This window comes from Echinops telfairi, unplaced genomic scaffold (genome assembly GCF_000313985.2).
Source record: "Echinops telfairi isolate 266 unplaced genomic scaffold, ASM31398v2 ScPeMD7_18;HRSCAF=68, whole genome shotgun sequence".
In the NCBI taxonomy this organism is placed as follows: Eukaryota; Metazoa; Chordata; class Mammalia; order Afrosoricida; family Tenrecidae; genus Echinops; species Echinops telfairi.
The window spans coordinates 56,122,125-56,131,975 of NW_022103915.1; the positions used below are offsets into that span (position 1 = coordinate 56,122,125).

The 9,851-nt window shown below is 42.8% G+C and overlaps 1 protein-coding gene across 1 annotated transcript in view; it reads left to right on the forward strand.

The window, feature by feature from the left end:
- The window catches only part of NIN (ninein), a 105,741-nt gene that overhangs the window by 91,437 nt on the left and 4,453 nt on the right, over nucleotides 1-9,851 (forward strand). The window contains exons 26-27 of the mRNA XM_045287638.1: nucleotides 2,525-2,626; nucleotides 6,733-6,933. Coding sequence (XP_045143573.1) covers nucleotides 2,525-2,626; nucleotides 6,733-6,933 — 303 coding nt within the window. The remainder of the gene's footprint in view (nucleotides 1-2,524; nucleotides 2,627-6,732; nucleotides 6,934-9,851) is intronic.

Consider the following 9,851-nt stretch of genomic DNA (forward strand, 5'->3'; position numbering starts at 1 on the left):
ATTGCCATTGAGTAGATTTCAACTCATAATGACCCTATAGGGCAGGCTAGAACTTCCCAGCGGGTTTCCAAGGCTGTGAATCTTTACACAAGCAAACTGCCACATCTTTTTCACGGGAAGCACCACCTGGGTTCAAACAGCCGACCTCTCGGCAGCCAGGCACGTGAGTACTGTGCCGCCAGGACTGCTCTTTGGGACGATAGTAGGTAATATATATATATATCCTTCATGTCAGGAATGGCCACATTCGTTACCTCGGTCATGATGAGTCTGAAACTCAGAAGCAGCTTAGCGGGGTGGTTCTTACTCGTAACTTGGATTGCAGTGGTCCACTTCTGACCTCAGCAATGTGGCTGAGAGAGGCCACCTTCTGATCTTTGCTGGCTGGCTGTCGGTTCCTCACCACCTGAGCCTTTCCCCAGTCTGGGGTAGCTGGCTTCCCGGAGAGTGGGTGATGAGAGAAAGAGACACTAGCCCAGGCCAGACGACCAAGATGAAAGTTGAAGTGCTTTATCCCACCTAATCTTAGAAATCATATAAGAGGGGACTCCCGAAGTGTGTGGAAAATTTCAGAGATGGAATTTTTCCACAAACTTTTTGAAGCCCCTTCATACCTCCCTTCCACTGCATTCTGTTGGTCCCCAGCCTAACTCTAGCATGACATGTGTAGGACTGCACTATGCAAGAGTGTGAATAGCCGCAGGTAGGGGCCCTTGAGGCCATGGTGGAAGCTGGAAGAGCAGAGGCACCTGCACTGACTGTGCCTGAGCTCTGGGATGCCCCTCGCACATATTGAGTCCTAGAGGCTGGGGCAAGCACTCCAATGAAACCTCTCTTCTCGGCCTTATCTGTGTTTACACCCAGCCAGGTTAGAGTTGCGTTTACCTCAAAGTATCTTTTGAAATACAGGAAGGTAGGCTTCAAGAATGAACAGATTTGTCTAATTTAACGTATGACTTTATTTTCTGAGAAGGGTAAACACATTACTTTTGTAATTTAAAAACTTAGGTATTACACACAAATAAATATTTTGGAAGTTACTGCAGCCATGGGCAATAGGAAGGCTAGCGATGTTCTAGCACTGAAATGCCATTAGTGTACATTCAAGTGCACTTCTCAAGGAAGAGTTCGTCCCATCCAGCTGCTCACCAAGGGAAAAGGCCCAGCACGGGCTTTTAAATAGTGCGAATTTTAGCTGTACATGCAAAGATTGCATTTCTGTTTAACGCTTCTTATTACTCTCCTCAGGGCTCTTCCTTTAATAGAGGCAAGTATCAGCATTCTGCAATATGTACAGCATATGTTATGTTTTCCACTTAGCAATAGTCTGAATTCTAGTGTCCCCCGGGTCACTTACTTTTTGCAGTGAAGACGATCCCCAAAATGAATACTCCTAACATCTTCAAATTTCATCTTTAAAGTTGCAAGAGGTTTTATGACTTTTAATCTTGGAACTTTTGTCTTATGGCAGATTTTCCCATATCAGACTTATAGTAGTATATCATGAAATAGATGAAATGAAACATAATCAGTATTTTAAAATCAGTAGTGCATACTAGACAATACCAGAGTGCACGGCTTATAGCAAAGACCAATATGAGTTCTTGAAACTTTTCTTTTAGTGGCATCCAACCAGACTCACTGCCTCCGAGCGAGTGCTGATTCATAGTGACGCCCTGTGGGTTTCCCAGACTGCAACTGGTGAAGGCCGTAGAAAGCCCTGCCTTTTTCTCCTGCGGAGCTGCATGGTGGTTTCAAACTGCCGACCGTGTGAATTGCAGCCCAGCACTTCACCACTACACCACCTGAAGCTACTTAGAAGTGAATATACATAGATGTGTGCGTGTGGATGTATATACTCACTTACTGGATAAAATGTCTGTCTTACAGTGAGTGGCATCGAAGTTCAAAGTCAGGTCCCTTGAGAAATTGCTCTATGTGAGAAGTGAGGATTAAAACTAGATTATGTATGTGTAAGGAGTCTCTGATTATCACAGACAGCCAAGTACTGGGCAACAAGCTGAAAGGTGGTGGTTTGCTTCTAACAAGTCTCAGTTGTAAAAACTCCACGGGGCACAGTTCTGTTCTGGAATACTTGGGGTCAGCGTGTGTGGGAATCAACTCAATGGCAATAGGTGAAGGCAGAATTAAATGTAAGCAATGCTCTAAGTCATTGTTTCCCAAAGTGGATGGTCCAGCCCCTAGGGCACACTGGAACAATCCAGGATAGCTGCAAAGACAGAAACCTACCCTTGATCCTGGAATACGGCCTCAAGGACAGAAGTTTTTCGTTGCCAGTGGTCATAATTTGTTTTAGCTTATTTTTCTGAAAAGGGGGTGATTGGCCAAACATGTTTGGAAACCTAGGTTCTAAATTCTATTGTTTTTTGTGTTCCATCACTGAATTAACTTGGTTTCCCTCCAAGAGTTTAGATTTCTGATATCACAAATGTGTGAACATGTAAAGTTAGAGAGCAATTCAGTTGCTTTCGTTTTGTTTATAAAGAAATATTTTTTCCAACAGGCCAGTCAAGTAAATTCCCTTGAACAAGAATTAGAGAAAATTCATTTGGAAAATGAAGGGCTAAAACAGAAGCAAGTCAGATTGGATGAGCAACTGATGGAGGTATGTTTTTAAGCAATCAACCTTAGTTATTAGGAAAATTTTAATCCATGAATGGGCCGTTTGTTTGAAGAGACTAGACATGGCACTGAGTTCCTGTTGTGAAAATGTGGAAAATCTTAATTGCCAAGCTGAATTCCTTGGTGTCTCTTACGAAGATGGTTTTGCTTATTTTCAGTCATAGGAATCCCTACCGATCTACAGAGGAAGGAAGAAGGTTGATTATTTTTAAGTGCAAAGGCCTGAACCTGAAGCAGATTCAGGTGTCAGGGACTCAATCTGATCCTGACCAAGGGACAGGCCACCCCTGTGGCTGCCCTGATGTCTCCTACATTGTTCTGGGGTGGGCACCCTCACTTGCTCTCCAGCAACTTCGGGAATTAGGAAGTCAGACAGGGAATGTGAGAGCATTAGCATTTGGAAGTCTTATTTTAAAGTGCTCGTTACTACATTTGTAACCCAGAACTGCCTTTTGAGAGCTGTATCTGATAAATACAAAACTAGGTATGCTATGCGTGTTAGCTTGGACAAAACTACTTCGTGAAAACTGGGTGCAATGATGGGATATAAAGCATGTACAAATCATTAATAAATAAAAGCTTCATTGAGATACTTTGCCTTAAGCAGATGAAAATATTAGTGAGTTGATGGAATATTTAGTGAATTGTGAAATTTACATAAGGTAGAGAAGCATGGGTCTAATGTCTTTTTGTGCTCTTCAAAAATACTACGTATGTGTGTATTTTGAAGCCAGCACTATAACAAGGAAGAGAGATTTCTATTTCCTCATTTAAAGCTGAATATGTACAACGGTGGCATTAAATAGATGCTTGGTTTTAAATATGAAATATGGGCACACATTGTGCTGGCATTTAAATGACCACTGAGATTTCGATGGATTACATGTTGTGTAATTTATCCACTAATGGGGAGATTAGTAAAACTATACATAGTGAGATTCAAGCCTCTTTATTTTTCACTTTCTGACAGTGTATAATAAATGTGTTCAAAGCCTTGAACTGTGAGCTGTGTTGTAGTAGATATGCTTTTATGATGAAGTAATTATATACTCTAATGGGTAAGATAGCTGGAGCCACGCCAACAATGTCTAGTCCAAATTGAAGGGTAGCAGGGTACACTTCATCACTGGGAGATCCTTTCCAAATGCTCTGACAACAGGCCAATTCTTCTCCTCCTACCTGCTCTGCCTAGCCTCCGGGGCCTCCTGCTCTCCAGTCCCATTTTGCATTGCCAGCTGTTTCAAGCCACTTCCCCCCTCTAATTTCTCTCCTTAAGCTGGTAGTAAATGTCGCTAAAGGATGGGCGAGATTGTGTTCTAAGGGAAAAGGCATAACTGCTCCATTGGAAAGAAAGAGGAGGCCGGAGACAAGGCTTTCTCCTCCCCTAAAGAGCTACGTTCTCAAACGCCCCAGGGGCAGTTCTACCCTGTCCTTTGGGTCAAGATGAGTCGGAATCGACTTGCTCACAGTGAGTTCCGTTTTTTTTTTTGAAGCTCCATTTGACCACTGAAAAGAGCACCCCACACCATCTACGGTAATGACACTGTCATTAGGAAGCAAGATGGAGCCATTAACTGCAGATAGTGAAACAATTGGATTTGGGGGTTTATGTTCTATCTATAGATTAGGCCGATTTGTGGCTGGGCGGGCGCGGAGTCCATGGTGGTTTTTACTTTTTGCTTGCCCATTTCATTGGCGGGCAAGGGCTGTGCTCACTCTGCCAAGGAGTCCCACCTGGCTCTGATGAAGAGCGGTGGCAGGCAGGGAGCCGCTCCTCCATCAGAATCTTGGGAAGCAGGACATTTGAGAAAAGCTTTCCAGGTGAGTCTTGCCTGGTGTCCCAAGGGAGCTTCAACAGGTGAGTGAGAAAACTCCATTATCATTTAATTCCATTTTACCGTGAACTTTGATGTGCTCCCTTGTGGAGAGGGGTCTCCCCTCAGCCCTATTTACCAGTTTAGACTACATAGCCAAAGATCCCAAATCACTGGACTAGGAAGTCAAAGACTTCCAGTTAGAATTTGACGCCCAGGTCAGGGACTTTTCAACCATGTGACGTCCTGCATAAATCATTTGCACACTACCAAAAGATTATAGACTCGATCAGTAATTCTCAAGCCTGCTGACAGGTCTCTGTGCCAAACAATAGCTCAGACTCATGAGCAACCAAAGAATGTCCTGTAACTTTTATCCCACACCCCCAAGTGCCAAAGGAGCTCGCGTCAGGTCCCTCCCGTACTGGATGTGGAATCTTCTAAATAGTTCTATTGAGATGGTGGAAGAAAACTGTAGTAAACTCACAAACTAACCAAATTACAGTGCGTGAGGAAGCAGGTGCAGAATTAGAGGGATAAGAGTTTTCTCTGCAAAATTTAAATGCAAAGAAATATCGATGCTAGTCCTTCCTACGCTCTCGTGAGACCGAGCGCGTTCTTACTCCCGGATGCAATAGACGCAAGCAGGGCTGCTTTTTCTCTTTTTATAACTCAGACTTTTCTTCCTCCGCTTGTAACTCCTGTAATCTTCTTTTGTTTGTTTTTCTTGTCTGTGGCTAACCTGTACCTAGAACTCAGTGGTTGGAACTAGCAGAGAAGGGTGCAGTTCTCTGCCCGAGATAGTGTGTGAAGGTAGAACATTCTTTTCAATGAACTTTCATGGCATGGAGACATCTCATTAAGCTTCTTGTTCATGTATTCATTTCTACTGATTACCACAATAAGTACTTAAGGTAAGAGCCAATATTCATTTTCAATTGAACTGCAGAATGTGCCTCCGTTTATGTTTCCCACAGAATATTTTTAGTATGTAAAGCATACTAAATTATCCTTTGTGTGAGGAGAATTATCTGATAAGAAATTAGGGAGTGTGCATCTCCCTAGTCTCTATTCCTGAGAATAAAGTGGTGGGTTTTGGGATCTTCAACTAGAAGTAATTTTTAAAGTAAGGAAATGGATAATGGCTCTACTGTTTCGTGATAAAGTTTCCTTTCTTTCAGTTGTGCCATGAAGGGCCTTTGACCCTTCTCGAAAGCTTGAAGTGCTTCCCCTTGACTTAGCCCTTGGTCGTGTTTAGTGCATGCTTTCCTGCAAGCCGCGTGTCTGCTGACTGTGTGGGCAGGTGGGAAGGCCATGCTTCTCACGGGTCGAAGGCAAAGGGTGCTCCATTTCGTTACCCAGACTTGGATTGGCATGTTCATGCGTGTTCCATTTTTGTCGTGGTCTTGGACAAATGCTTCCACGTACTCATATTCCCAAATATTCTAGAATTGCCTATCATATTATGCTACTTATTTATGGGTAGAACTGCATATGGATAAGCTAAGGTAGGTTAAACTATTTTTAGATGTAAGACACGGTTCTCTGAAACAGTTACAGGCACGGGGTTGGGAAGTAGGTTGGCATTAAGCATGTGCTTCTGTAAGTGGCAAACCCCGAAAGTGTGATGAGCACTTTCTTGCTTAACTTTCCTACCTCAACCCCTGTTTTAAAAAATAAAGAGTAAAATAATTTTTTAAAAAGAATAAGGGATAAGTGGTATTAAGATGTGTGCAAAGGGCTTCAAAAAGTTCATGGAAGGATGAAACGAAGAGCTAATAGAAGGTTTCCACAAACTTTTTGAAGCCCTCCTGTGTATCTTGAAGGACCCTCGAAGCACCATTGTGGAGCGGTCAACTGCTAACGGGAAGGTTGGCTGATTGAACTCCCGGCTGGCGCCAAGGGAGAAGAGCCCTGGGCATCTGCTCCCAGAAATCCTGCAGCCTAGATAGCGTTGTAGGAAACTTCTGCTCTGCCGTCTGTGTCAGAAGCAACTCGATGGTAGTAACTGACAGCGCCAACACCATTGCCATCACGAGGCTCGTGCCTTTATGAAGGACTGCCTCCTGATGAATGCTATTCTCTCCTAAGCAACATGACTCTTCTATTTACATCTGACTCAGGGTCATGTCCTGTCCGGTTTCCAAGTTGCCAGCAGGTAGAGGCCAGCAGGAATTCATAGACTTCATTACTCCCTGCTTGACCCCTGCAAGAACAGCTCTCTGACTAAAGGTACCAAAGTTTACCGGACCTTGTCCTTGCCCTTGTCCTTCAGCTGCAGCCCCTGAGGTCCACTGGGATGCTTAGTCCAGCCCCTCCTGCGTGGGGTCTGCAGTGGGTCCAGCAGCAAGCCTGTCCGATGGTGCCCAGGGAGCAGTTTCTGCAGCTTCAGCACCAGCTGCTTCAGGCAGAGAAGGTCAACCAGCACCTGCAAGAGGAACTTGAAAACAGGACCACGGAAACCAGCACTCCACAGGTATGGTGCTCTTTTGTTCTTTAGTGCTAAACTTAGATCCAGGGAGTTGCTGGTCTGGGTTTGTTTTTTTTTATTTGTTTATTTGCCAAGTATGCTGGTTCAAAAATGGGGGCAAAGAACCTCAATATCTTGTCAGAGAGTTACACCCTTACACGTATTACAGATACACAGAACCACAATGCTACTTTTTCCTGCTGCAATGCTACTGGTGCACTCTCCCCGTCTAAGCGCGCTGAGGCTCCTGACACACAGGTAATAGGTGAAGAAGTAGCAGGACCACTTGGGCGTGCAAAGCATCGTGGATTTTCCTGTACCAGCCAGGAGTAGCCTGCTGACGTCTTTGGAATTCATAAGGAGAGACTTTTCTCAACTCTTAAATAAAGTAGAATGTGCAGCCAGGTAAATGCTTTCAATTGGCATAGGTTAAATTAAATTTTGTTTCCAATTATCTAATTTGAAAGCCCTGTTTTTTTTTAGAAAATAAAGATCTTTATTCCCTTCCCTTTGAATTAGCATTATCCGTGCTCGCGAGCAAGCACAGTCTTATCTGATGTAGTTCTTCAAGTTATTTCTCTTTGTTACTTCATTCCTGATCATTTTTTAGAAGTCTTAAATTAACTCTATGCTCTTGCCCATTTAATTTATCCAAATTTAGAAATTTAAAAAAGTACTTGTTACAAAATTCTAAATTGATTTTTCTAAATTGTAAATACACTTAGAAAGTTCTGTGTAAATTCAATATTTGAATGTTCTTTTTTCAAATGCCTTGCTGCTCAGTAAAGATCTGTTAGGAATTTCCTAACTGGCCCCTCCCCCCAATGTCCCAAGTCTCCTCAAAGTGGCTTTGCAAATTCATGGTCCTCCTCTGCTACTGCACATCTATGCATTGTCATGATACACCTGCCGTTCTAGAGGAACCTCTGAAAAGGGCTATGTAATTAAAATCTAAAACCTTGACCAACCTCAGTTATTGATGGATATCCCAAACCAAATGATTGAGCCAGGATTTTCCTCATTGCTCTCCCATGCCACACTGCTGTTTTCAAAACTTTCTCTTCTCAGCCCAGCCATCAATGTTTAACCATGAAAATATATGTCCTTTTAGTCCAGTTGGTTCTGGGTTAGAGACACAGAAACTTTTGCGAATAAAACATAATCCTCCAGCCGGGTGACAAGGTGGCCTGGAGATTGCACGCTAGAATGCCGCCCACAGGCTCTCCTGCTCCGAGTCCATGAGCTACCCAAGTGGGAAGACTGCAGGGTAGGATTAGAATCTGCACGAGGTCTGGGTGTGTGGAGCGATGTGCTGCCTTTCACCTTTCTGTTGCCTTGCTTGCTTATGTGGTGTTACGTATGTTCACGTCATGATTGTTGGCATTATAAATGTGTGGATTTAGACTCCCCCAAACAATCTCGACATCAGGGTGAAGTGTACCACTTGCCTTCTTTCTCTAGGCCTTGCTACCGGAGCAGCGAGCAGTGCATGCAGATTCCTACAGAAGGATTGGGCACCTGTGAAAACTGGGCTTCTGTTGATGGCCTTTCTTACCCTGGCAGATACTCAAATGCACGCGCGCGCACATGCACACACACACACATGCAGAGACATGAGCTGAGAAAATGTTTTGGAATCAAGTGCTCTTTTAAATTATTTTACTATTATTGTTAAGCCTTTGCAGTATTATGTCTCTTATTTATTGATGTAGAAATAACAGATTTTTGTGAATCGAATTCACAAATCTAAGCTTGTTACAAATCATTTTATTTATACTTTTTAAGGAGTGTGGATCTGGAAATCTTGAAAGGATGTCTTCTATATATTTTCTCATTCCCTATGCTGTAACTATTTTTAACAAAGGTTTTACTTTTATATATGGGATTTGAAGAAATCCGGACTATTTATACTGTTTTGTATACATTGTACAATACTTTTTGATGGGAAAAATAATTTTTTGATGAACAATAAAATAAATTTTAAACATATGACTGCTTTTGTCCTTCTTCTTCCCACGCTTTTGCCATGTTTCATGTTCTTCAAATTCACATTCATTTTTACATTGTTTTGGTTTTTTACTCTTTTTTTTTTAGCATGTAGAAATTGGGTACTTTCCATTTACATTTGAACTTTAAAAAGCCATTGTATTTTTTTAAATGCAGGGATTTTTCAAAAGCTAAATGTTCTCAATGCCTGGTTTCTTGCAATGTACTTTCTGCATTAGATTCTTGCCTGCTACAAATTTTGCATTTAAATTAATCATGTGATTTCTTTTTTCCTTTATGCTTGCCACTTTTTAATGTCCAACCATGCTGACTTTCAGCTCACGTTTGATCCTTTTGCTTGCTTTTTTACGGATACCGGTTTAAGAATACTGTAAAGACAAGTTATGCTATTAACTCTTGAGCTTTGTTTAAACATTTGAGGAACCTTTTGAAACCTGTGGGGGCAGGGCAGCCAGTCCCACTGTAAGCCCTCTGGAGGCCTGACTGCCCTCAGAGAGCCTTGTGCTCCTTAATCCGCCACTGTTGTGTGCAGAGAGGAGGAAGGAAAGGCTGGGGTTCTTTTCCTGCCCCCCGTGTTTTATTTAGAAGCTGTTTGCAGGGAGAAGATCCTTAATTTTAAATCTGCTCTGATGACAAACCCCTCCTCCAAACCAGACGTTTGTTCCCCACTGACAAGTCCATGGGGAAACAGACGACTGGACTAACCGGCAGGAAGCAGCTGATTACGTGGAGAAGAAGCGCAAACACCCGGACAGTAACTAGCCTGTTCAAGGGAATCAGATGCACAGCGGCAAGTCGCTTGGACGTATTAGGTGATCCTGAAAACTCCGTCTTTGTTCCGTTGTCGAGAGGCCCACAGTATTGCAGAAACCCAAATCACTGACGAATGCGTGAAAACCATCTTCTTATTTACTTTG